This window comes from Pseudopipra pipra, chromosome 6 (genome assembly GCF_036250125.1).
Source record: "Pseudopipra pipra isolate bDixPip1 chromosome 6, bDixPip1.hap1, whole genome shotgun sequence".
Classification (NCBI taxonomy): domain Eukaryota; kingdom Metazoa; phylum Chordata; class Aves; order Passeriformes; family Pipridae; genus Pseudopipra; species Pseudopipra pipra.
In genome coordinates, this window is record NC_087554.1 from 41,547,993 (window position 1) to 41,575,013 (window position 27,021).

The 27,021-nt window shown below is 49.9% G+C and overlaps 2 protein-coding genes across 3 annotated transcripts; one reads left to right on the forward strand and one right to left on the reverse strand.

Annotated features, from left to right (window-relative positions):
- Positions 1-252: 252 nt before the first annotated feature.
- Positions 253-5,495, reverse strand: PROX2 (prospero homeobox 2). Its single transcript, XM_064660061.1, is given in 4 exon segments — positions 253-2,046; positions 2,049-2,282; positions 2,733-2,971; positions 3,350-5,495. Coding segments are annotated over 4 exon segments (2,382 nt in total). The 5' UTR covers positions 5,013-5,495; the 3' UTR covers positions 253-1,800.
- Positions 5,496-9,038: 3,543 nt separating this feature from the next.
- DLST (dihydrolipoamide S-succinyltransferase) lies at positions 9,039-25,401 on the forward strand. Of its 2 annotated transcripts, XM_064658754.1 has the most exons (16): positions 9,107-9,186; positions 9,644-9,864; positions 13,593-13,626; positions 14,871-14,919; positions 15,933-15,988; positions 16,349-16,423; positions 16,819-16,874; positions 17,574-17,685; positions 18,205-18,372; positions 18,656-18,741; positions 19,410-19,507; positions 21,303-21,433; positions 21,998-22,071; positions 22,929-23,012; positions 23,550-23,717; positions 24,183-25,401. In XM_064658754.1, exons 2-16 carry the CDS (start codon positions 9,760-9,762, stop codon positions 24,315-24,317), a joined length of 1,431 nt encoding a protein of 476 aa, XP_064514824.1. In that variant the 5' UTR covers positions 9,107-9,186; positions 9,644-9,759; the 3' UTR covers positions 24,318-25,401. The 2 variants fall into 2 exon arrangements, with proteins under 2 accessions (XP_064514825.1, XP_064514824.1); XM_064658755.1 differs by lacking the exon at positions 9,644-9,864 and having other exon boundaries at positions 9,039-9,186.
- The last annotated feature ends 1,620 nt before the right edge of the window (positions 25,402-27,021 follow it).

Here is a 27,021-nt window from a genome sequence, read left to right on the forward strand (position 1 = left end):
TCCATCTGCCTCCAGCCCCCCATTCCTGATCCTCCCAACAAGTTGCACTTCAGAGCATAATGACCACGAGGCACTGGGGTTTAAAGGAGCTAATGTTGGCTAGTGGGGGCTGCTTGGCCCCACAGAGATGCCAGCAGGTGGACTAAGCCTTTTTGCTGCAGTCTTAGTCTTTTCCCAACAAGAAGCAAGAAATTCTCAGTGTAATGCTTTAGAATAGAAGTCATCAAAAAAGTCTCTAGGGATGTAAAAGGGTAATGTACACCATGTGTTTATTTAAAAATTAGTCAAGTAAATTTGATGTTGTAAAATATACAAACTTGAAGAAATAAACATACAAACAGAGGCAGGAAATCTGGGTGGCCACACTCGCCATGGGGGGAACCACTGTAAAACTGCCCCTATTCCAGAGCCTTCTCATCATGCCCTGATGATACCACACACTTCCTTACTCCTGCAGATGCCCTGCCTACAGATCACCCCATGCACTCTTCTGATACCAGAGCTGTGATTTTTCTCTCCCGAGTCACTTGCTGTGCACTAGTACACAGCTGACACTGCAGCACACCCAAAATCATCTTGGCCTCCTCCCAGTCTTCTTCTCCTTGGGAGTTTTGCATGTGTATGTTGTTCCTCATCCACAGTTACACATCGCTGCTCTCCCTGCTGTGCCTCTCCCAGGACCTCCCTCCTCTTCACAGCCTTTCCCTCCCCATTGCCGCCTCTGTCAGGATTAGAGAGCCCTTAACAGAAAATGCTTTGCCATGCTCTATCACATGGAAAAGTGGCCACTGAGTCCTGGTCACAGGGTAAAGAAACCTCTTTGGGTTTACACCTACTACATCAATGGGGCTGCAGATCTCAGGGCCCAGCTCCCCAGCTTGTATTAAACCCATAGGGACTGATGGGTCCCAAATAGCATGCTTCTCTTTCATCATGGACATGTTGCAAAGTAGAGATACTTGGGGCAGTTTTGCCTGCAGAAACGTGATGTGAGGGGACATGGGTGAGTTTTTAATGTGGGACTGTTCTCCCAGGTCCTCCCAGGCTGATAGGGGCTGTTTGCAGTGCTGAGCGGTGCCAGCCATGCACCCTGCTCTCTTCCAGCATCACGGATAACACTGCTGGGAAGCAGTCAGTCCTGCAACCAGCACACACTCAACTGCTTGGCCACAGTACACAGCTGTTTGAGGTGTGTCAAACTCCTGTCAGACAGCACAGGAGAGGCAGGGGGGAATGTTGTTTGTGCTGGCTACAATAAACACTGGTTTTACATCTCCCAGACAGAGTCAGCTATCCCCTTGGGGTGCTTGAAATGCTGGAATTCACCAGCTGTTTTCTTTGGACACTGGTGTGTTGTATCTGGACAGAAACTGAGTTGTGCTGTTGGACCAGGCTCATCCACCAGTCTGCTGTGCCAAGAAAACTCTGCCCACTACTAGGACATCTGTCTGCTTTATAAACAGCAGGTCTGTTTGCTCTGGTCTGTGGCCCTCTGGAAGAGAGAAGGAAGGTGCTCAGCCAAGGTCACGGGGAGAGCTGGGGGAGGGCAACTTCCCAGGCTCCAACCTGATGGCTTCATCTCTGTCTCTTCCTTCTGCAGGTCCCCACTGGCTTTGAGCAGGGGAATAGAAAACACAGCATAAAATCCCAGCTCCTGAGGCAAGTGACAGGCCTCAAGCAAGGAGCTGTCTTACAGGTCAGAGAGAGAGTACTCTGAATAACGTATGCCGTGCACAGTGCCCATGAGGTACTAAACGCATGATGGCTGCACACAGGACCTGGGGCTGCTTTCACAGAGACTCAGCTGTGGAGCAGTTCCTGGGAGCAGCCAGCAGCTTTGAACCCTTCCGGGATGTCGCTGTCCAGTTTAGAAATGATTTTGTAAATAGGTTTCTTCCAGGAGGGGTCGGCGTCCTTGCCCGCCCTGACAGCACTGAAGAACTCCTGCAGCGTCAGACTGGCCACCTCCAGGAACCGCCCTGGCACCTGCAGCAAGATGGGCATCAGCCCATGGCACCACCACGTTCCTGGCTCCTCCTTACCCCTGCAAACCCCACCATCCCTATCCCCCAGCTCCCCCTCCTCACCTCAAAGTCGTTCCCCTTGTTATAGTGCATGTTAAGGGCACGGAAAAGCTCTGAGTCGCGGGAGACCTGGAGGGTGCAAGCATCCGCAACACCCTCTAGCAGGGCCTGTCGGGCAAACTTCTCCACCTGGATGTAGTAAAACTCACGGAAGTTGCTGAACCACTTGATGAGCTGGGAGGTGATGCAGCGGCTGAACTGGCAGGGAGAGAAGGAGGATGAGTTATGTCAGCTTGGAGCCTTCCTACGCATGAGCCCCCACAAACCCCGCTACACAATTCTGGCCTGGCCCAAACCCAGCCTTGCCTCAGGCCTGCCAAAACACCAGCTGGGACAATGACACAGGGGTGTCCACAGTGCTCTCCCCGCCGAGATTTGGATCTCAGCTGCCCTGAAGTGGGAAGACACATTCATGATATGCTTTAATCCCAACACCTCAATTGCACAGAGTGAAGACTTGGCAACCCAGTTCTGCCACAGCCCTGAGCACCTGCTCCAGGGCAGCCCATGCTGAAATGGGTGCTGTCCCCTGGCTCCTGCCAGCAAGGCAGGGAAACACAAGAGTAGCCGCTTCCTCATGGTTGCCCAGTGAGGCAGGCTAAGTGCCACACTGCATGGGGGCATCAGCCCAGGGTACTGCCATTTTACCTGCACATCAAGGAAGTAGGTCTTCAGCAGAGTGGAGCTGGGGTAGCGAGTGAAGAAAAACATCAGCTTGGCCTTCTTCAGGTGGCCAGGGGTCAGCGCCTCCTGCATCTGCCTTGGGGTCAAGGAAAACCTGCACGCAGCAGCCCCCCAGCTCAGCGTGTCCCTGAGCACCAGCCCTGACACACACATACCCAGTGCCCATGACAACTCCTCCCCACAACCTGGCAGCAGGGCACAGGGGGTTCATTTCTGGCTGGGCAGCCACTGGATTTCCTTTTCAGCATCCCTGAAGAAGCTAATGGTCCCCTGGCACTGTACAGGCTAATGGGAACAGGGATTTTCATGAGACACCTGTTCATAGCATAGGATTACAGGACCACTAGTATGGCCTAAGAACAGGCTTGGGAGCTCCTGACCCACAGCTATGCTACAGCATCTAACCAACCTTGAGGACCAGCAGTGCCCCGGAATGGCTTAGGACCTCTTTCTTGCTCACACCCTTTTAGCCCCCTGTGGAGCAGCAGGGACCCTGGCCTTGCACAGACTGGCAGGGGCTGTGCCAAGCTGTGGCTCCAAAGGACAAGGGGACCACATTCTCCAGGGACCTCTCTAGCTGCCCCTAAAGGATATCTGAGTCGAGGCAAAGGGTGCTCCATCCATCACAGCTGGCAGGTCGCTGTGGCCATCCCTGCCAGCCGGCAGCAGTGCCAGACTCTCCATGTTGGCAGGGCTCAGGGGTAGGGGATGGTGCTGCTGCTGTCTCACGACCGATGACCTCAGTTTGACGGTTCCCCAGTGTAAGCTGAGGGGCTCTGGAGGACACCTCTCCAGAGCAGATGGGCTCCCACGAGAGTCGGTGCCCCAGAGGCTGTGCTGGCCATAGTCCAACAGCTGGCTCAACAGCTGGCTGTCCTGGTCAGGGGTGACCGGGCCCAGTGAATAACCCATGCTGGGTATCTGAGAGGATTTTCTGATGCCCTTTGAACTGAAGGAGCCAGCATGAGAGCCCGGGCTCTTCTCCAAAGTTCCTGGCAGGACTTTAGCCTGAGCTGAGCCCAGTGAGCCTGGTGCATTCATGGGAGATGGCTTAGCAAGTGGCTTTCTGCATTTCCCACCAGTAAAATACTCTCTCCTGGCATCTGGCCTCAGCACCAGGCAGCTGTTGTGCTGCTGCTGGAGGTGGCTGGCTGCCTTCGGCCAGACAGTCTTCAGGACAGAGTCTACCACCTGGGACGTTACCCCGGCCAGCTCATGCTTCAGTGCCTGCGAGAGGACCCTCACTGCCATGGGCAGGCCACCTGCATCATATTTGTCCTCGTCCTCCTCCAGCCCACACACCTCCAGGATGCTCCTCCAGAGAGGTGCTTTGCAGGGGTTGCTGGTGACAGTGGCACTGTCCTTATCCAGTCTGTCTCTAGGCCTTTCAGGAAGTGGCTGCACTTTCTCGGAATCTTCCTGGGTTTGAGCAGCATCTGCAGAGTCATAGACCTGGTAGAACTTTTCCTGAAGCCGCCTCAGCTGCTGCTCTAAAAAGCAGAGCTGCTCCTTCAGCTGCTGGCAGCCCTTGGCATGAGAGCTGCCACCCATGGGGGCCACTTGTCCAGCCACCCCCAGGCCCTGCTGGGGCACCCTCGGCTTCCTCTTGTTCTCCGGGGGTATCTCACTACCTCTCTCCCTCTCATGCCTAAAAGCTGCCTCCAGGCTGGTGTCAAATGCCTGAGGGGTTGGTGGGAGGCTTATGCCTTGGATGATGCTCTCCACCCTGGCCCTCTTGGCTCGTAGGTGCTGGTTGGAGAGCTGGTCCCCATCACCAGCACAGGGCATGGGAGCCGAGGCACGGGTCCTGGGGAAAGCCAGGGCTTGTGCTCCTTCTCCAGGAGATGCACCACACTTGTCCTGAGGCAGGGCAACTGCCTGAGAGGAAGGGAAAAGGATGGTGGAATCCAGGCTCCTGCCAAACATCGGGTGGCTGAGGAACTGTGATATGAGGGATGCATTGGAGGAAGGCAAGAGAGAGTCAGTCTGGAAATAGGGCTCCGAATTCAGCCCCTGGCCATGCCCTGAAGTGGCATGGCCTCTGTCCTGCTCAAAGCCAGTCCTGCCATCCATTTTGTCTTCTTCCTGCCTGGAAACTGGAGAGCTGACCTTCAGCTGGTTGGGGATCATTTCCAGTGTCAGACTAGCAGGCTTCCCAGGTGTTAGATGTTTCAGCCTGCTAGCAGTGTGGAACTGGAGAAAGAGCAAGAAACGGGACCTCGTACAGCAGTTCTCCATGCACATGGCCAGATATTTTTCCTCACAGATTTCTGTGGCATCACTGCTCCCCTGCAAAAACTATTTCACCAGGGAATGACCCAGGCAGAAACCTCCAGGCACTGCAAAACCTATGAGCAGGCTGTTGGATGTCACACCACAGCAGCAATGCCCTGGGCACTGCCACAGCTCCCACCTACCAGCCAGGCATTCATTGTGCCCAGAGTACGTTTTACCTGGTTTGGGCCCCAGATGTGCCTGGCAACACACCGCCAGCTGCATCCACACCAGAGGCATTTGAGGAAACTCCCTTCTGAGCTTGTGGACTCAGGTACAAGGGAGGTGAGCACCAGGTGAGCACCCTCTGCCACATATGCCTGGGCAAAGGTGGTTTTGGGTGCTCCTGGGTGCTGACAGAGCACAGAACAGCAGCTGCATCCCTGGTGAAGGCATTCACACCAGGGCATGGTTGCTGCTGGTTTCTGCCAGCCCCTAGCACCCACCAGCAGAGCCACCAGGGCATGGGGATGGGTGGCAGCACTGGGGGGCTGGGCCAGCTCAAACAGGCTGGTGGAAAGGGGCACAGCGAGGGTAAAAGTGTGATGTGACCTGCTGCGAGCGGGACCCACTGAGATGTTCAGGCTAACACAGCACAGGGTTCCTAAGTGCTTGGCAAAACAATGAATAAAAGGAATGGGGATAGGGATTATCAAGGAAGAGAAAAACTACTGAGCCAGCAGCCCTGGGCTTAATATAGTCATGCTGACTCCACTCAGGGATCCACCCCCTCCACTCATTCCCTCACTCAGGCAGTTTTTCAAAAGAAGGTGTAAAAGCTCGTATCCTGGGCAATTACATAGTAACTGTTCCTCTGGGATACTTCTTTCTCATCCACATTAATTAGCAGCAGCTTTGCACCACTGAATTAGGACAGCTTGTGTGTTTTCCAGACATCTTTAAAGTCTGAGATTCTTTTGCTATACCCAGAAATGTCTGATCATTTTCAACACCATCAGTCTCCTGTCCCCATGACTGTCTGCTCCACGGCGAGTCCTCCAGGCAGTGTAGAAAATGGATTTCTTCTCACTGTTTTTTAGCAGGTTGCCTTTCTTCAAACAGCCCTGTATTCCAGGCAGGTGTCTAGGAGAGCTCTACCATTTTTGGAGCTCTAGTCTTTACAAACCAGGTCTTTTCTGGGTTATCTGACACCACTTGTTGCTCTCCTGTGTTGTCTACCCACCCCTCTTGACCAGTAGGATTTCATTTTCCTAACAGTCTGTTATGGGGGCTTTCAAACTGCTCAGTTTATCAATGGCCGGTGCAAGGCCAGGCTGCTGGCAGCTCTCAGCATCACACCTGGCCCTGGTGTAACAAGCTTCACCATTGCCTGCAGTTGCCACTTAGCATGCCAGCTTCATCCAAGAAAGTCACACAGCAAACACATTGCAGCCATAGACTCCATCCCCCCTTAAGCCTTTCTGCAAAGGCATGGGCACAAGACAGCCAGTCCTGCTACCTCACTTGTTTTGTGACAGAAACACCTTTTGGCACTTGCTCACAATTCCTCACCTCTAGTGTGTTCAACAGCAAGGTCAGGGAGCTTGCCTGTCCCCTGTGCTGAGGCTTCCCAGCCCCAGGAACCCGAGGCAATACACCCCTTGTAAGCAGATCAACTCAGAGCTAGCAAGGAGCCCTCCACTTGCTTAAGGTTTCCAGCACCACCATCTTTCTGCTGGAGATTTGGAGGGAGGGAGGGAGCAGAGCCTGCGGTCCCAGCTTGTGGCAGCTCGCTGTGGGTGGCCTCATTTCCCCCTCACAGCCTCACCAGCACCGCAGGGACCAGGAGGTGCTGCCCCAAGCAAACTGCTCCTGCTGATGCAGCCCTTTCCTGGTCAACTTAGCAGATGCGTGCTTCAGTTCCTACTCTTACAACCAGCCTTCACCAGTGCCACCTTCTGGAACACTAAAAAGCAGCCGAGGCTCCTCTTACCTGAAGAAAAAGACTGAGGAACGAAGTGAAGATGCTTAGAAGAGAAGGCAAGTGTACCCTCTCCAAGACTGGAGCCAACCCACATGGGCTCCCCAGGTGCCCCTCAGTGAGACAGCCATGCCACCCCTCCAGCACTGCAAATGCCCCAGAGCCTTCTCCAGCCGCCACATCCCCCCGTCTTCAGCCGGCAGTCCCCAACCCTTGCAGCTCACACCTCTCCGCCCCACTCACCTCGGCTCCAGGGGCACGGGGAGCAGTGTCTCGCAGTGTCCTGCAGTGTCCCGCAGGCAGGGGCCGTGGGATGCTGCAGAGCCAGCGCGTCCTCCTGCTGCGCTCAGGTCCTTTAAAGAGGGAGTGGGGAGGCCGGAGGCAGCCAACCAGCTGAGAACGACTTCTGAATATGCAGATGGACATCCAGGAGGTCAGGTCCAGCATCAGGTTCCAGCCACCTTCCCTGCCGCGGCCATTTCCCACACTCATAGCCCCTGGAGTCAGACAGGCAAGGGCTGCTGCTGAACCGCTGGCTGCCCAAGTGGGCAGAGAGCCAGAAGAGCAATTCCTCCCTACAATTTGGCCTGGAAACCCCATCCCGGACCCAGGATGGTGAACCGCTGGTGAGACAGTGCAAATACACCAGACTGACAAGCAATGCCACAGGCAAGGAAGGAGCCGGCCCAGAGCCCAGGTGCTACCCATCTCCCATGGAAAGCGCCCAGGCATTTCCCCCACCATGGGGACACAGATGCGTTTTGGCTGAACTGGAGGTCTGCAGTGTAGGACATGGCCAAGAAATAGGACAACACAGGAAGAGCAGCAATACAGGGTCCGTTGTCACAGGGTGCTTTAGAGACAGTGCCACAGCCCGCAGGGCTGGCATCCCTCCCAGCTGAGCACGCCCTAACACCAGCCCCAGGACAAACTACCTGCCCCAGGGGCACGTGTGGTTGTCAGATGCTTAACTTCGTGCAGGAGCTGCAGGTGGGCGGACAAAAGCCGAGCCACATGTGCCACTCCTGGGACTTCATCTGCTTTGCCTTCACATGCTTACTGATCATGGCAATGTTTAGGGTATTCACTGGATAGAGAGGAGGCTGTGGTTAAAAGCAGTTGACATCAGGTGGTCAAAAAACAGATCACAGAGAAATCCCTGGCAGAGAGCCTTTCTGGTTCAGTTGCCTTTTATTAAAGCAGTCATCACATCCTCAAAGCCTCAGGGACTATCCCCTGTTGATTTTTATTCAACTTCTTTCCTTTGGAAATGATCCCATATTTTGAAGGTTGCAGTTCACCATTCATATATTATTAAGCAATGGATAAATTAAGGACATGTGCATAACCCAGACTTGGCTCCTTGAGAGATGCCTGGCTGCAAGACAGCCGTTTATAACTATCCCAGGCTAATTCTCAGGTTCTGCAAATAGGTTCATTGGGTTTTCTCCCACCAGTGATTCCCTGCCTGGAAGCAGGCAGAAAACAGAAACTAGCTGGGGGATTCTCAAATATTTTCAGCATACAGACCGCATCTGAGGAACAGGGCTTACTAGTCGACTCATTTGCCAGTTTGCCACAGGGAGATGACTTCATTGCCCATTTCTAACCATGCAACATCCCAGTGGCTGACGCTTGTGGCAATGTCATTCCACATGAGCCCCATGGTTTGCCACGATGAGCAGGAAAACCACTGGTACAGCTGCCCTCCAGCAATCTGAAGCTGGTTCAATGAAGTGTGTCATGAAACGGCACTCTTTGGTAATACAGAGGATTATTTATCATTACGTATTTATCATATTTATTATTACAAGTACATATATTATGACATGTAATAATATGTATATACACAAATGTATGTGTTTATAGGTATATATATACATACCTATTATATATGTATATTATTATTACATATCTGGTGATACGTAGGAATATTACAATTACACCCCCGTCCCCACCCTGTCCCTGTCCCTGCCCTCAGCCCTCTTCTCCTTCTGCCCCCCCCCCCCCCTCCCGCGATGGTTCCGCCCCTCCGACCGCGCTCCCCCCGCCCTGGGGCGGTTGGTGCGGCCCCGCGCGCTTCCGTGCCGCGCGGGGCCTGGTTCCGGTGTCCGCCCTGCGGCCCCTCCCGCCGCTGCCGCCGCCGCCGCCGCGATGGTGCCGCTCTGGCGGTCCCGCTGTCTCGGCCGCGCGCTGGGCCGCTCGCTGCGCGCCCTGCGACAGGTACGGCCCGCGGGCAGCGCCTCGGGGAGCGGAGCAGCGAGGGAGGGCGGCGGCTGGGCGGGCGAGGTCGGCGGCGCCAAGGACACCGGGACGCGTCCCCTGCTGCCCGGCGCCGCCGCTCCGGGGCACGGCCCGGCGGGGCACGGGGAGGGGCGGCAGGGCTGCCCCTGCAACGGCCGCGGTGGGCGCCACGCTGTCCCTTCTCAGCGGGTGCCTCTGCCCCGACACCGCCCCGCCCGGCCCGGCCAGGCCCGGCCTGGCGGGAAGGGCGGCGGCACCGGGCAGGGCCTCCGATCGCCGCCGCCCTCGCCCGCCGGCGGCTGCAGCGTCTGGGGCCCCCGCTGTTGGCAGCCCCTGGCCTGCGCTGGCACAGACCCCCCGGCGGGGTCCGCCCGGGGCAGGAACGGCAACGAACCGGTGTCTGGTTTGGTTTATGATTTCTGTGCTCGGCCTTCAGAGCAGCCACTGAACCGTGGCAAACGGCGGTGACCTGCGCTGGCGACACCGCGGGTGGCAGAGCCCGATGGCAGCTTAACCCTGGGGCTGCCCTTGGCCAGCTGGGTCCTGTGTTCGATGACTCCTGGACACATCTTCCGTTTAAATAGCAAACATGCACAGCCTTTTGTGCACACATGTACGTGCACACCTACAGGAGGAAAAATACCACTTCTCTTCCAGGTGACCAGCTGGAGCCTTAGAGCATGGGACTTGATTTTAGCCATTGTATAAATGTAGGCGAGCAAGTGTTGACAGCTGATTAACTATGTTATGCTTCCCCATAGGGTTGCTCTGTGGTAAATGCTTGTCTTTGGGCTTGACAAATAGGTTTGTGTTTATAAACATGTAAAACTGCACTACAAACAACTTATAGCTAACTGTATAGTATAGTTTGTTATACATATATGTAGATACAAATTGATTATAGTGCAGTTTAAAACAAGCTAACTTAAGTGGCATTTTAGCAATATTTACACTTTGTCAGCTCTCAGTGGTGCTGTGCAATTATACAGAAAAGGGGAGAAGTCAGATGGACTATTCAAAACAGAACTAAGCGGCAAATTGGGAGGTTTTAGCCGAGTGCTAGGAAAGTGAGATACTTTTAGTTAACCTGTTAGTTGTACTGGAAAAGTTGAGTGGTAGTTTGGCTTCCATTTGAGCAGTGATATGGGAAGTAAGTTCTGAGAGAGGGATAATACAAGCTCTTTGGAGAAACAGAAAGAAATGCCAGAACTTGGCAAACTTCTGATGGCAAAAGTGAGAACAGTAGACATGTAGAAAATTCAGAAACGGAGGGTTGAATGGGAGAAGAGTAGAGTCAGTGAGGGTGAGGAAGGGTTGACGGTTGGTAAAAGAGAAAAAGGTCCTGAATTCATATATCAAGTAGAAATCATGAATGTGCATCAATAGCCTGTAGCATGTAAGAGTCAGGGCAGGGGCAGGCAGCCGTTGAAGGATGACCTGAAAAAGTCCAGAAAAGAGCTAGTCTGAAAAAGAATGGTTTGATCAGGAGCTGCATTTGGTGCTTTGATAATCAAGTCCTGTTTATCTGGAAAGGTGTTTGTAAAGAACTTTTTCTTCCCTGTTTGATCCTCCTCTCTGCTGGAGGAGTTCTCAGCCTGTTGTCTTAGTAACAGTATCCTTCACCACTTAGCATTGTTATCTCCATCCCACCTTGACATCTGCCCCCCATGCTATATATAATAGTGTTGATATGCATGAAGGCTTTGCAGTGGGGTTTTCGTGTGCAGCAGGGGTTTGTGCTCATCCTTGTCGAACCTGCATTTGCTTTGCTCTGAAAAAGCCGTGGCTGGAGAAGTGATTGATGCTCTGCCTGTTGTTGGAGCTGCCCAGCACTGGGCTTCTGTTTTGCCTCTGTTGAAATGAGCTGCACTGTCCTGTTCATCAAAGTTCTTACCTGAACTGGTCCCTGATCTCACTGTTGGTATACAGGCTGTTGCTTTAGCTGATGTATTCCATAATTTATTTCAGTGTGTAGTGACCTACTGGAAGGTGATGGCTCCTTGAAAGGTGTGGCCTGGGACGATGTGTACCAAGGTCACTTTTGGCATAATAGCAGTTGTAAAAACAATTCTGAGAAGTCTTGTGAAACGAGGGGGAAAGATTAATCACTTGATACATGAGTCACTAGCTAATTAGACTAAGATTTCTTTCTTCAAGCGAAGGCTGTCTTTTTAAAATGACCCAAAGTGCTAATGCCAGGTAGCAAAACCAAAATGTTTCCATTTTCACTGTAAAGCTCCAATAGCAGGCAGATTTAGCCAGGTGATACCAGAACAGATGCAATCACAGTGATTCCTTCATGGAAAAAGGGAAGGGGAACAGCTCTATCAGGCATCTCCTGGAGCTGCATGTCATCTCTGAGGTACCACAGTTAAAAGGCAGGGACACGGCAGTTCTGCAGAATGCAAGCCAGAGAAATCTCAGGATTTTTCATTAGTGGTTTCCTCCTCACATTGAGCTCTTTCCCTCATTTCTTAACCTAGAAAATAGAAGGATAGAGTGGAACCGATTTTTTCCTTCATTTTGCGGCAGTTGTGAAACACAGACTTGGCGCCTTGGGAAGAGAGCTGCAGATGTGTTTTCTCACAGCGATTTGTTTTTAGGACAGTCCTTCTGAACTTTTTTTTTTTGTTTTAACTTCACAGTAAACTGGTCCTGAGCAAATAAAATTGTCTGGTTTTGCTTTATTCTGAGGCTGTTCCTTTCTTAACAATTAATTTTTTTAGCATGCTAGGAATGCCCTTAACCACTTTTTTAATAAAGCACCCAGAAAACATTAGTGGGCAGAGGGGAACTTAGGTCACATGGTATTCTATTTGGGACACTCTGGAAAGTGGGAAGAATTTGATCAACACAGGAACTACCATATGTGCTGAGGATTGTGGCGCTTTAGATAGCTGACCCAGTGGAGTTCAGTTGAAGTTTGTCTTACTGATCTTGGCTTAGGCCTGGCTCTACACAAACCAGATCTGAGTTAGCAGGGGCCAGTGCTGCACCAAGATTAAGCATCGTAGCATTCAAGATGACTCTGCAAAGTCTGCACAGTGCTTCCTGCTTTCCCTCCCCAGGTAGACTTGGGGCAGGGGCTCCAGTGAGCCCTGACAGAAGCTGATTTTGCAGGACTGTTGTTCCAGGATCGTTGATCTCTGCAGTGGACCAGAAAGCAGAGTAGCTGCATGGTGCTGTGCTGGACCTTAGGAACAAGTCAGCCTCGCTGCCTGCATCCTCGGCACAGCTAATCATAACCCTTTTGAAATGCCCATCTATCACTGAGTTGACTCTGTGTGAATATCCAAGAGACCAAATCCATTGGTCTTGGATAATTAAACTGCCAATGGATCAATTCCAGGCCTGTTAGTAGTTTTGATATGAACTATACACTGAATATATTTTTTTATGCTACAGCACTCAGTCCTGTAGATGGTGTGCCAAGCTTAAGTCTCTATGTTGTCTTACCACACAGCTCCCCAAATTATTCTGATATCTAAGATCAGTTATATCCTGTCCTGCATGCTCTGCTGAAGCTGAAATCAGGGCTTATATGCAGACTTCAGATATTGAAGGTGTGAAGGAAATCTGACTTTTACCTCTTTCCTTAGCTGGAGGATAAGGGTGCTTTGAGCTCTTGAGTATCTGACTTGTTCTAAACCAGTCAACTGCATTTTAGTCACTGTGATATTTTCCTGTTGCTTTTAATGAGTTCTTAGGTTCTCCAGACATTGAGGTTTGATGCTAGAGAAATGTATAATAACAATAGGGAAAGTAACTGGAATATCTTTGAAGTGTCTTTTGAGGATGTTATGGTGAGCTAGGAGTGCAGTCAATGATTACGTGGGTATGCAGTGAAACATCAAAAGAAGGTGGAATTCCTGTCTTACTGATAGTGGTAGAAATTTTACCATTGAGAGCAATTCTGGCCTTCTGGAGTTCAAAGGCTCCATAACTTTAGAACAAATTTTGAAAAACCCTAGATGCTGCATTTGTGACTGTAGGAGTAAACATCATGGGATGTTTTTTCGTCATATCCAGTAGCTACCCTTGACCTTTTTATTCATAGCAAATTTTATTAGAAATCTGTTCCTTCTTGAAGAGGAAAGTGTGCATGAGAAGGTCAAAACAGCTGAAGCCACAGCTGAAAACCAAAAGCATCAAATTTAACATCACTGTCACCAGAAAGCACCCTCGAAGGAGTCAAACCAAAGAGAAGGGTATAGGTGCTCTCACCATCTCCTTCTCTAGCACACTATGGGAAAGTAGCATGCCTGCAGACTGGAGCATGGGAATGGTGGGTCCTGTGTCTGATTCAGATCTCATGGAAAAACCAAAGTCCTCCTAGGATGGGTCTGTCTTCTTGTAACACTGATAGATCCTTTTCTCTCTTGCAGGGGAACTGTACTCTGGCAAGATGCTCTCTCTCTGGTGAGTCTAATGCTTTTATTTACAAACTACCTAGAAAGAACAGAGCTGATGATGGAGGTTGGTAATAGGTTTTATTGGGGTTTATTTCAATCAGTCATGTAATGAAGAAACAGTGAAATGAGCTAAGTTTCTGAGTGCCTCCCTTGCAGAATGTACATGCTGCCCGATCCCTTTGGCGAGTATTTCAAGCACTGCAGTGCTTGAAGCATGTGCTGTTGCAGAGCCCTAGGTGTCTAATAAACTCCCTTGGCAATGATAGGTGAATGCTGTGATGTATCAAATCTGGTTCACCTGTGAACTCTACTTTGGTGCCTAAACTGTTTTTTCGTTAGAGCTCTGTTTCTTCTAGCTGTACTGTGTTTATATAGCATTACATCACTCACTTCTGATTCCACTTTGAGAAACCAGTTAAATCTGCTTACCTTTTTTGGTTTCTAGAGTTCCAGTTCAGCTCTTTAGTAGGAGATGGTGTAAAAATTATATTGCTTTAAAAAAAAAAAAAAACAAATGGGGAAATGGTTCTTCCTTCTGGCATTGTGTAATTGAGATAATTATACTCTCCAGTTACTACTCTGACTCTCTTTAAGATCAGTCTGGAAAATTGCCCAGTACCCTATAAGAGACAAAGGACGGGAGTTCAGTTCATAATAAAAATTGCAATGTCAGGGCACGTGAGCAGTGTGGGAAGGGGACAGTGGGGTATGTGAAACTGAGAAGCTATGCAAGTACTATTTTGAGTTTTGGAAAATAAATTCTCTGGAAAGGGGGTGGACAGAGAAGAGGAATGATGGTAGCTGGCTACTCTGCCCTACACCCTCTTTTCATTCTTTCTTCCTCCTTACCTGTCCATGCGACTGTGAGGCTTCCTGGGAGGTGCCTCTTAGGGGGCTGCTTCGCTCCTGCCCTTTGTACTCAGCAGTCCTGGAGGTGTTCCTCATGACTGTTTCCTGGTTTCCTTCTGAGTGAGGTGGCTGCTGCTTAGTTTGCCCTTTTCAAAGTTATCCTTATTAGCTTTGAGATCAAGATATAACTGTTTTTTCCATCCCAGTAAATCTAGATGAAGGCAAGACCACTGTTCCTGGCAAGCTCCGGGCAGGTTTGATGGCACCGAGGTGTCTCTGCATGGCTATTAGTCCCAAGCTTCTTTCAGGGTGGACACTGGTGTCCTCTGCATTCTTTTACCTGACAGGGACATTTAAGGGCTGGATAACTTTCCTGTGGGGTAACTCCTTTCTCATTCACAGGTGTGGCTGGGAGCCAGGGATTGGCTTACACAAACAGCAGGAAGCTTCTGTAAGTATCCCCAGGAAAGCTGTAATGTGGAGAGACTGGGGCTACTCTAGCCATGAAAAGATTTGGGGGCTGAGAAACAGAATGTGGTTGGCTGTCATGAAATCCTTTTGCACATCTTAGGAGATAGCCCTAACAAAATCTAGGTTTTGCAGGTCAGGAACTGAAAAGAAGCTTTGTCTGAAACCAGATACCAAGGGCAGGGAAGGGACAGGAATCAGGAAACTGGTGACTAGAGGTGTTGTTTGCTCTATGATGGTCTTCTGATCGGTTTTCTGTCAGGAGAAATGGGGTCATTTACAGAGCTCTTGTTCCTATGACAGGGTTTGCATTGCTAAGGTGGTCTTGTAAAAATGTATTTGGGTAAATAATCATAAGAGCACATGCATAAAAGCCTGAAGTACTGGTCTGTTTGTATGAAGTAGCCTGTGCTAGAGGAAATGGTAAAGCATGTTTGTTTCAGCTTTCCAAATGTGATGTCAGTAGATATAAAAATCATGCTTTGGAATGCTTGGAATTTCCAGCTCCCTGTGAAGAAACATGGTGGAGAGAAATATCTGTCTCTCGGATGTGTTGCCATAGGCAATTTATGGTGCTTTTCCTTTTTTTTTTTTTGGAGCAATCTAACAGCTTCTGTAGAGATGACAGTCCTAATCTGGAAGTAAAAAAATGGTAACTGCACTAGTCTTGTACATAGGGTGGGCTGTCTGGTCACCCTTTAATCAGTGTTTAAACCACAGGGGTTCCATTGAGTTGTCTGCCTAAATTAAAATTCCATGCGTGTCAGTTCTTACTGAGTTTCTGAGAGCACCAATGATGGTAGGATGTGATGTTTCCTTTCTTACTGGATTGTTGCAGCTTGAGCAGTAAGTAGGAGTCCCTTAGAAAAAATATATCGGAACAGATAAGCAGCCTTTCACATCAGTTAAGCAAATGTAAATTCTTTACTTGAGCTTGGTGCTAGCATCCTGCATAGGAACTTACTTCTGTGTTCATACCTTTCTCTCTTCCTGCAGAGTAAATAGCTCCAGTGTCTTCACTGTCCGGTACTTCAGAACCACTGCAGTACGTAGTAAGTAAAAAGTCAGGAGTTAGCAGTATGCTTCTTTTGGTACCTCTTGCTGTCTTGACAACAGCTGAAGCTACCTTCCATCCTTGGTCATGGCTCACTGCTGTTCTACCTGCATGGACAGCTGAGGGTTTATATCCCTGGGGCCCTAAGGATTTTGTCTGGCATTCCTGTCACAGTGTGACTTTCAGTCAAATAGAAATTTCTCTGCTGTTTAAATGTTAATCAGTGTTGAAGCAAAGAGAAGGCCAGCAATTGATGTCTGATGACCTACCCCCTTAAGCAGAATTGTGATGACAAGAACAAGCAATGCCATAAGTTTTGAGCTCTGAATGCATCCAGATCTATCTGTCTCTCTCACAGGGGATGACGTGGTTACAGTGAACACACCAGCCTTTGCAGAGTCAGTCACAGAAGGAGATGTCAGGTGGGAGAAAGGTAAGCACTTGCCTCTTCCCTGAAATTCTCAGCACCATTGCTGCTGCATTGGACAGCTCAGGGATGCATTGTAGTTCACTGGTTGACAGCCTGCTGTGTGCCTTTCGGTCTGTGACTAATGGGGCAGTTAATTGCAGTTCTCCTAAGGGATGAGGATTGCAGTTACTGCCTTGTCACTCCTAGTCATGGGTGATGTTGGGTGAAGGGAGATGTCTAAGCTGGAATCAGACTCTTATCTGTGCAGTGGATTGATTGTTTGAGCTAGTCTTTTCTTTAGAAGTTGTGGAGAGCTGAGGTGAAAAAATTCTGGGTTAGTGTGGGAGACTGCTGTGGGTAAAGAGGGGAGGCCAGAGCACACCTCCCTCCTCACAGTGGTCTTCATATCTATCATTCAGCTGTTGGAGACACAGTGGCGGAAGATGAAGTGGTGTGTGAGATTGAAACAGACAAGGTAGGAGTTTTCTGGACCAAAACTTTTTCTAGTTCTGTAGCAGATACCCTGTATGGTTCCTCTCCTGCTAAGAGCTCCTACAGCCTGCAGGCCCTGACTGTGTCTCCTGCTCCCTTTATGGAGAAAAGCTTTTCTCATCAACTATGAGAGCTGGCTGTTCCTTGAGTGAGAATTCTTTAATAATTCTTCCTTACTCATACATTTGATTAATTATCAGTGGTGCTGATGTTTGTTGGAGGTGCATTTCCACTTCTCCTTCCAATTCCAGGAGTGCTCTAAGCTTTGAAACCTGTTTGTGTTTAAACAAAGAAGAAATCTGCAAGCCATAGGTTGTCTTCAAATTGTTTTAAATTTAGGCTTTAAATTTACCCACCCCTTAAAGGACTGTTAAGCTTTGAAGTTCTTGCTAAATTCTCTACCAAGTTCTGCTTTCAGTGTTGCTGTCAGGAAGATTCTGGCAGCAGGTCAGTTCTTGACTGTACCCTGGAGATCAGGCTATATGTTGCACTGCCAGCATCTCCTGAAACTTCATTGGCACAAAATCTTGGTGGAGAGTGTGAAAACTGGTGCAAATGGTGTGAGACATAGCTGCTCTCTGTGCCAAGTTACAATGCATATCTGCAGATATTGGCATCTTCTCTTGGGCACTTGTTGTCCATCCAATGTTTGGGGGAATTTCACTGATTTTTCTTTTTTCAGACATCAGTGCAAGTTCCAGCCCCAGCAGCTGGTGTGATTGAAGCCCTTCTGGTACCCGATGGTGGCAAAGTGGAAGGAGGGACACCTCTGTTCAAACTCAGGAAAACTGGAGGTAAGTCAGGCATGTGTAACTTGCACAGGCCTTCCTGTTTCCACCAATCTTTTTCTGAAGATGAAAGGAAAGCATTTAGAGGGATCCTGAGAGAGGTTAAATAATTCCTCCATCTGCCTCTGTAGCTGGAAGAAAATTCTCCTATTCTGTTGTCCATTAGAAAAGCATAATTTTATTCTTCTGAGGGGGGAACTTCTGTTCCCTCAGGAGGAGACTGAGCTCTAAGCTAAAACTAGCTGAGAATTCCCCTAATAAAACTCCCTTCTGTGCCCTCTTCTTTGTAGCATCCAATCTCCTGGACAGCGAGGAGATCAAGGGTGTTGATGTGTGAAACTCACCATGAGTTTCTCTTGTGGTGACTCTTGTCATTCAGTAGTGCTGAGAACATAAAGGCACTCTGCTGGAGGGTTTCATCAGATTGGTTCTGCTGGAGGGTTAACTTTTGTCAAGTTGGTTGGACTCTCAGATCCCTGGCACTGGAAGCTGTTGCATTTACCATGGTTCTTCCTTGTCTTTCAGCTGCTCCTGCCAAGGCTAAACCAGCAGCAGCCCCTCCTCCTCCTTCAGCCCCTGAACCTGTAGCTGCAGCTGCTCCTTCTCCTCCCCCTCCCCCTCCTGCAGCACCAATTCCCACAACAATGCCACCAGTGCCGCCTGTGTCAACTCAGCCCATTGACAGCAAACCAGGTGAGACAACAGCTGATCGTTCCTGTTCTCAAGCCTCTCTTCTTTGTGGAGAGCATGTAAGATTAAAGACTGCAAACAGTCTGGCATCTATGGCGAAGGCCTCCTGCATTATTCCCCTGCATGCTCCAGTATGGAGAGCTCAGCTATGCTCATGGAACTGTCCAAGCCCAGTGCAAGGCTGCTCCTGCGCTGCATTGCTTAAGCAAGGAGCTCGAACGTGCTTTCTACCTCAGAGCTTTTCTACATGACTTCCCTTTATGACTGATGTTTTTTTTCCCCTCAGTGTCTGCGGTGAAGCCGGCTGCAGCCCCAGCAGCAGCCCCTCCTGGGGAGGCAGCGCCCACCAAAGGTGTCAGATCAGAGCATAGGGTAAGCTGTGGGAATGGGACCTTGCCAGCGCTTCTGTTGCTGGGTGATAATCTGTTCTGGCATAAGCCTTGAGCTTTCCGGATGTGTTCATATCTACCTGTACACACCCAGCTCAGTGAGTGTGACAGATGGGGAAATTCTCTGCATGAGGAACCACTTACAGGTGGGGTGGAGGAAGAGCCAGGACCAATCCGATACAGGTCTTTTCTAGGCAAAAGTCTTGTCTTGAGCTCTGCTGACTGAGGACAGAAGGACTTGATGTGATCTGCTTGGTCTGTCCACAAGCCCTCAGCAAAGGGCTGAGGCTGCTGCAGCTGCCTTGTGCATTCTTAAGAGAACATGGCTGAGCAACCTGCTTTTTAGCAGTCTTGCTCTTCTCACATTAGCCACATGCTGGAAAGCTAGGCATGCTTGGAGGTCCCAAGGAACACAGAATACAGTGATGCATTTCAGCACTGCTTTTCAAGTGAACTGTGTGTTGACCTGAGCAGTGAAATCAACTCCTCAGCCCATCATGCTCCTCTGGGAGACCTGGAGTGAAAACCTTGGTCCTAGGCATCTATTAATAGTCAGCTAGATGGCAAGGGAAGGACCTTTTGAGTTTCTTGTGTATTTTGCCCCTTGGATGAACTTGAGGCAGCTTCTGCTTATACCTTTTTAATTTTCAGGTGAAAATGAATAGGATGCGCCAGCGTATTGCTCAGCGGCTGAAAGAGGCTCAGAATACTTGTGCCATGCTGACCACTTTCAATGAGATCGATATGAGGTGAGGAGCAGACCTTTTTTTCCCTTTATGAGTAGAAACAGATGAAGGCAGTCAAAACCTTGCTGATTCTCTTTGGAGAGATTTGCAACATGTCTTTTGAGACCTCTCTCCTGGGTGTGTACCACAGTCTGCACAGCTTCTTTGGGGCCATGTTAGTGTTGCAGTATGAGGGGTACTTATCTTCCTATTATTCCTCAGGAGTCATCTGCTGCTTGTAAAAGGGGTAGTCTGCTTCCTCTTCTGTGTGCTTGTTGGTGGGGCACTGGTAAATGTTAAGCAGAAGACCAGGAGGGACTAGTATCATTTGTTTAATGGCTGTTAGAAGACAGCAAGATGTAGCATCTGCTTTCTACCACCCCGCCAGGTTATTGCTTTTGGAGGTATTTTAATTCCCAGTGAGGTGGTTCTCCAGGGTTCATCAGCCTTTTGGGTGAGCATTGCATAGGTCCGAGGTCTCTGCTGTCAGATGGTACAGCTTTCCAAAGACAAACTAGCATCCTTCCCCATCCCCTCCAAGCAGGTGGGGGTCTCCTGACTCAAGTGCTTGCGTGGACTGAACGCACTAATGGCTTTGGAGGGTGGGCAGCTTGTGTTACAGTGCATTAAGGGGAAATTGTGCCCAAATCAAATTGCCTTGTGTAATCCTATTCTGCTCCTTAAGACAAAACATGTAAATATTTGGGTCTCAGAACAATAAGACTGGCAAAATAGTCTTGATTAGAGGGAAGTGCTGCAGCTTTATCTCCTCTCAGAGGCTCATTGAGGTGTCGCTTTACGCCAGCATAGGGCTCTCATTGCATCTCGTAATCTAGTTTGGATAGATTGCTGGGAGGTTGACTTGTGAGGACCTGTGCTGGGGCCTCCTGCTTCCCATGGGAGTCAGTGTCTGAAAGGAGGAGGCCATAATGAGACAGTTTCATAGCAAATCACCTCCTCATTGCTGCAGTCATGCAGTTGTGTCTTGGGAGGCACTAATGTCTTTGGGCAGTAATCCTAGCTCTAAACAAGGTTAGGCACAGGAAAACAAACACTGAACCATGGAGAACCATGCTCCTTGCTGAAACTGTCTCTTCAAAGACTCAAGGTGTCTGAAGAGAGGAGGGATGGACCATGCAATTCCACAGCGTCTGGTGTTAGCCTGGAATAGGCAGAGCTTGTAGCCACAGCTTGGTTGACTTTTTGTAAATGGCCTCAATTTTGATAAATAGACACAGTGGGAAAACGTGATTAGTCTGATTGAGAGCTGTGATTGGGCTGGCACCTACTACCATAGCACCAGGGAAGATTTCTTTCATATTCACTCAACTCCCAGAGTCAACTCAGAGAGTTAGATACAGAAGTGGTGTTGTGCTGGATGGTACTGGACTTGCAGAGTGATTGAGGTCTTTTCCTTTGTGCATCTTTTTTGCTTTTGGCATTTCCTGTTTTTTCACCCTTCTGTGTCAGCCCAGCCACACCTGCAGTTGCTGTCTGTGATTCCGCATGGGTATGAGCACTCCTACCTGGAGAATCAGTGGCAACATCAAGCCTAAGAAGGAAATGTGCCATGCCCCATCATGTTTCTGTGCCTGGCAGTGTGAGCCATGCAGGTTAACCTTGTCATGTTGATCCTTTGGCAGGAGCTTTAGAGCCACGTTCAGTACCTATGACATTCGAAGGGTTTTCCAGCAGAGTGATGGTTTCCCACTTGGTGCAGGTTTGCAGTCCCTGGGGCTGGCACTGAAATCTATTACAGAGTGAGGGAACAGTGTTTTCTTGGACTCCCTGCTTACCAGCATTATCATGCATTTTGCAGCAACATCCGGGAGATGAGAGCTGTACACAAGGATACCTTCCTGAAAAAGCACAACCTGAAGCTAGGTTTCATGTCAGCTTTTGTGAAAGCTGCAGCTTTTGCTCTGCAGGACCAGCCTGTTGTGAATGCAGGTGAGTGGTGACCCTTGCTGGTGAGTTGCATGTCTCACCAGTGAATGTGACGGAGTTGGGGAAGACAGATGGCCAGGTCCATGGCAGGACTAATAGCTTGGACAAGCAAGTCAAACACACAGGAAAAAGGGAGACAGTCCTGCGTGCTGCAGCTGATTTCAGGTAGATAGAGGACAGCTTGCCAAGGGGGGCTCTGTTAGGAAGGGGTGGCCAGGAGTGGGACTGGGGCCATGCGTATGCAGCCCACAGAGGGCAGAGCCTGCTGCTTGGTGTACATGTAGCTGCTGTAGGCACAACGCAGTTCCTGGGAGTGTCAGAGGTGCTTGCTGAAATCTAGAGGAGCGGAATAACCAAGGGAAAATAACTGAGGGCTGACCTATGTGGACTGGGTTTCCTCTGTCTATCCTGATGCTTCTCCCACAGGTGCAGCAAGGGCTTATTCTTCTCTGGAATTACATTTAAGCTAGGCATGAGCAAGTCGTTATGATTTTGTGGCTGCTTCTGGCCTGTTGAACCCTTGATCTTGGATACTGCATGTGTAGCCCAACTTTTTTCTCTTTCTAGTGATTGATGACACGACCAAAGAGATTGTGTACAGGGACTATGTGGACATCAGTGTTGCTGTAGCAACTCCTCGGGTAGGTACCTTGGTTGCTTTGTCTCTGCTTCCTGCAGCCTTTGGTCTGGGATTGTCATATACTTTGAGCCAACTCAGCTTTGCACTGTGCTGCAGCAGAAATTAAGTGATGACACTGATTGCGTAAATGAGACATCTAATACATTGTGGACTGCTGAGATAGCTTTTGAGAGAAGATGGTGGACCAAGAGTGTTCTGCCTCCTTACTAGGAGATGTGGTAACAGGGTCAATACAGATTTCAGTTGTTAATGAGTAGGGCTAAGTTAGGGAAACCCTTTTTTGTCATGGATCCATGAGGGTATAGCATAGATAGTAAAAGCTTTGCATGTCATGTCCTTTGGCTAACACTGCTGTGCTGTTGCACAGAAATGTTCCTCTCCAGGGAGAGTATGGAATGGAGATACAGATGTTAATTAGTGAATTACCTTCTTGATTAGAAGATTCTGTTGTGAGGCAGAGTTTGGACCAGGACTGAAGTTCTGTCACTGCTCCCAAAGTCTAGGGGAGGCCCAGCATAAAGGGACTCCACTCTTCTCAGAGAAAAGAGGTGGCAGCTGAAATCTGTCCAGTGCCTCACCTGCTTTTATGAATGTGGAGCTGGATCCAGACAGACCTGGTTGATTTTATGAGACAGGCTAATGAAGACAAAGATATCCTTTATGGTGTCAGCCCTTGGTGTGTGTCATGCCAGGTTTCCCGTCAGGCTGCCAGGGCGCAAGGCAGCTCTTCCCACCACCTGCTGTGCACTGAGGGTAAGGCAGGAACTCTATGGGTCTGCAGCCAGGCTCCTGCCCCATAATAGCTATCTGTGTGTCGCTGCAGTGAATTTGCTATTCATGCAGTTTGGTTCTCCACAGGGTCTGGTGGTCCCTGTGGTTAGGAATGTAGAAAACATGAACTTTGCTGACATAGAGCGTGCTATCCACGAGCTGGGGGAGAAGGTAAGGAAAGTTGGAGGTTTTCCTGAAGAGGGTGGGGAGGCATGGGAGGAATTGGGAGTGCTGGATAGGCACAAATTGATTTGGTCTCTCTGTGTTGTCATCTCGGACCTCTAACATACTGAGTTGTGCTGTGGGGAGTGATCCAGTTACATCTGTAGCTGTGCCTGTGCCTTCCAGGACAGCCCTATATCTACTTGTCCTTTCAGAAGACCACAAACTATGCATTAGTGGCATGGTGTGTCTTCACCTTTGTCTTTAGAGGCCGAGGCTTAACTGCCCTGGGATACAAGTCCCTGTGTCTTGTTTCCTGCAAAAACAGGACTTAGAAGCAAAGGCGAGAGAATCCTTCCCTAAAGCCACTAAATGTTCAGCTCTAAAGACAGATGCATTTTCAACTAATTTGTGCTGGGTTTCAGCTGAATAGATCAATAAGCGAAGCTCTTGCAATAAGTATTTATGGAGAGAGTGAATGTCCAAACCCTTTCCTTTGCTCTCTGTGATCTTTGTGGCTTTCTAAGACCTTACTTTTTCTTCTAGGCACGGAAGAACGAACTGGCCATTGAAGACATGGACGGTGGCACTTTCACAATCAGCAATGGAGGGGTTTTTGGGTCACTCTTTGGGACACCTATCATTAACCCACCCCAGTCTGCCATCTTAGGCATGCATGCCATCTTTGACAGGCCTGTGGCTGTGGGAGGCAAGGTAGGTGGACCTGCACTGCAGGTTTTAGTGAACAGAGGGAAGGGCTCAGTGAGTTGAGGACCATAGTCCATATTTTCTAAGGGATTGTTGTCAACTTCTAAAAGGCTTTACTGTGAAGGAGAAGCAGAGACTAATGGGTGTAGGGCAGCTCTGCTGTCCCTTGTACTTGCCTTAGGTGTGCAGGGGGCCTTGTCCTATCTCTGAGGGGTGGAACTGGACATAATCTGGTTAGGTGCAGAGAGGAGGAAGTTGTAGCCTTTGTGATAGGGAACAGCTCCACAAAGGGACCTAGTCTTGTGTGTGGCGTGGACCAAGCTTGAGTGAGTGGCTAGGTAATCCTGCCAGGCAGTACAAATCCAGGAGGGCTTGAGCCCTGGATTCAGGGTCTTCCCTGAATTCACAGGAGGGGATCATGCAGGCAGTAGGGCTGAGCTCACTAATCCTTGTCTTATTCCTGCCTCTCAGATCGAGGTGCGGCCTATGATGTATGTGGCGCTGACGTACGATCACCGGCTGATCGACGGCAGAGAGGCAGTGACCTTCCTGCGCAAGATCAAGGCAGCGGTGGAGGATCCCCGCGTGCTGCTGCTCGACCTGTAGAGCAGTCACACCCCCACACAACCCACCCAGGACAGGCCACAGCACCAGCAGGGACAATGCAGGGCATTCAGGAACTGGCAAGGGTCATTCCAGTCTCTCTCCCTCCGCTGTGATTAGAGCTGTCCCAGAGGGAATTACAGGGATAGCTCCTACCTCCTTTCCTATTCTGTTTAATGAAGGTTTAGTATCTCTCAAGAACTGCCATGCAGTGGGCCAACCACTGAATGGCACTGCCTTTCCAGAGATATCTGTACAGCATCCTCTCCCTCACAGCACCAAAATCTCACCTCTAGCTTGTCCAATACCACTGGAAACTGCTTGCTGCTACCGTGCTAGGGTACTTTCCCCGCCCCTCCATGACGGGTTCAGCTTTATTGCCTAGCACTAAGGTTCCTGGGAAGGAGAGGAAAGGAAAGGCTACTGTCCTGTCCATTTTTTGCTTGAAAATATTTCACACTCACCTGCCTTGCAAGGGCAGTCTGGGGGACCCCCAGGCTCCTTGCAGCAGAGGTTTTGACCAGAGCAGGGCTTGAGGTAGGTGTCATGCTTCTGGCAGTGCCCTAGTTACACTCCCTCCACAGACAGTAACGTGGTGGCGGCAGCTCCCCTACTTTCCCTTGGAGATTGTTTGTCTCTCACCAGCCTGGTCACTGTGGCGTGAATGTTCGTGTCCAGGTGGGCAGCACCCGTGACCTCTGTGGAGGTAGCACTGTTCCTGGGACAACCCTTTCACCATTACAGGCCTGACATGGGGGTGAGAACGAGCCCCCAGCAACTCTCCTTGAATCACAGCTCACTGGTGGTGGATCTGACTGCTGGCTTCCTGCGTGCAGGGGCTTGGCCTGCTTCCAGCAGACACAGCTGGGGGGGCCAGGCCTTTCACTGTAATGTATATCCCAGCCCATGGGTGCTGGTTTTGGGGGGAGGGGTCAGTCCTTAATCTGATAGCGCACACATGTATTGAGGGGTGAGGGGGTTGCTAGTGCCTGCAGAGTCTATTACTCTTACCCCCTACACAGAACTTGTAACTAAAATATTTAACACAGCGGATTTTAAATGAAATAAAAGTGGGCAATGACTGCAAGGTGGGGTGTGTTTGAGGGAGCGGCTCCTGGACAAGGACTCAGTAATCAGCAGCATCCCTTGTGTAGTGTAAGAAGCCTGTTACCTGGTGGTGAGAGAAAAAAGGCAATGGGAGCTGGGCCCACCAGTGGTGGTACTAAATTGAGGCTTCTCTGCCTGTGAACTCTACTGTCCTTTAACTCCCTGCCAAAGAATTGGCTCTTCCCGGCAAAGATGAGGTTTTCAGGGCTGGAAATCATCCTTTTCTTGGTCTAGCAACAGAATTGTTACATATGGTGAGGAATTCCCACTGTTTGCTAAAGGGCATGATGGCCAAGAGGGAGACCTGGGACAGGCTCATAAAGTACAGGTGTGGAGCCAGGTTGGGTTTTCACTGCTACAACAGGGGAGAGTTGTAAATCATGCACATGGGGAAAAGGCTGTTGGGAGTTGCAGAAGGAGAAAGGAGGCTCAAAACCTCAAAGGAACTCAAAGAACTGTAAAGCAGAAGCTGGCTGTGGTGCTGAGTGTTTCCCCAAGGAACTGTCCTTGTTGGAACAATACAAAATCATTCCTGGATCATGGCAGGGTTTTCCCAGCTCTGACATCAACTTCAGAGAATGGTTTGCCCTTCCCAGCTACGGGTGAAGAGGGCAGCCCCTTCTAACAGAAAAGGATAGCACTCACAGCTGGTAGGCTGACAGAAGGGAGAGCAGTTTGTGCCTGCGTTTTCTTGGCAGCTAGGGATAAACCAGTGTGTGGAGTCAGCTTTCCTCTCCCTGACCCTGGCTGAGGTACAAGGTTAGAAGGAGAGGAAAAACCCCTTCCCTGTTCTGGAAGGGCAAAGGGTCTAGTTGTTCTTGCAAATGAGTGAAAGAGAAGGTTCTGATTTAAAAATGCTGCTAGCTCCAAGCCCTCCTTGCTGGTTTAGGATATGGAGGGCCTGTGAGCCGGGGGAAGGGCAATGCCTGTATTCTGCCTGGAGCTGCAATAAATGAGGCCTTTGAACTAACTAAGGAGTGAATGTACAGTCAAGCTTTTAAAATGAGGCAGCCTAGCAAACTGCTTTATTTAACCAGCCCTGTCAGGGCTCACTGTAGAGGGTCATGCTTGAAGCTTCCTTTCTTTTGACCCTCCTGGGTGACACCCATGGCACTGAGTTGCAGGAAGCCATGCCGTGACTTTGACCACAGGGTCCTTCATGCTGAACCTCCCCTGAATCACAGGACTAGGAGGCTGGTGGACAAGGGTACAAGCCTATAGCTGGACAGTTCGGACAGTGCAGGCAGCCCTGGAGAGGAAAAGCCCCAGGCTCAGCTGCTCCTGCTCTCTGGCCTGCTTGTGGCATCAGTGGTCATTCCCTGCTTAGTCCTCCCATTTTGTCACAGCCTTTAAGGTGTCCCTACCTTTGCTGGTGCAGATGAGTTTCTCCCAGACTCTGCTTCCCTCTGGTGGACAAGCATTCCTGCTGCTTCCCAAGAGCCAGGCTCAGCCAGCAAGGTGTTACTGCTGATGGCAAGCAGGAGCTGGAACCAGCTAGCCACAGAGAAGTTTCACTGGTGCCAGTAATTCCTTACTATCCGAGATAAGTGTACAGTGTGAGGGAGTGCTGGGAGAGGAGGGCCAGAACTACACTGCTGCC

Coding starts and splice junctions, on each gene's coding strand:
- DLST (XM_064658754.1), top strand. CDS start 9,760: ATGACTCCTGGACACATCTTCCGTTTAAATAGCAAACATGCACAGCCT. Junction 18,742..19,409: donor GTGTCAGATCAGAGCATAGG/GTAAGCTGTGGG, acceptor TTTAATTTTCAG/GTGAAAATGAATAGGATGCG. Junction 23,718..24,182: donor CTGTGGCTGTGGGAGGCAAG/GTAGGTGGACCT, acceptor CCTGCCTCTCAG/ATCGAGGTGCGGCCTATGAT.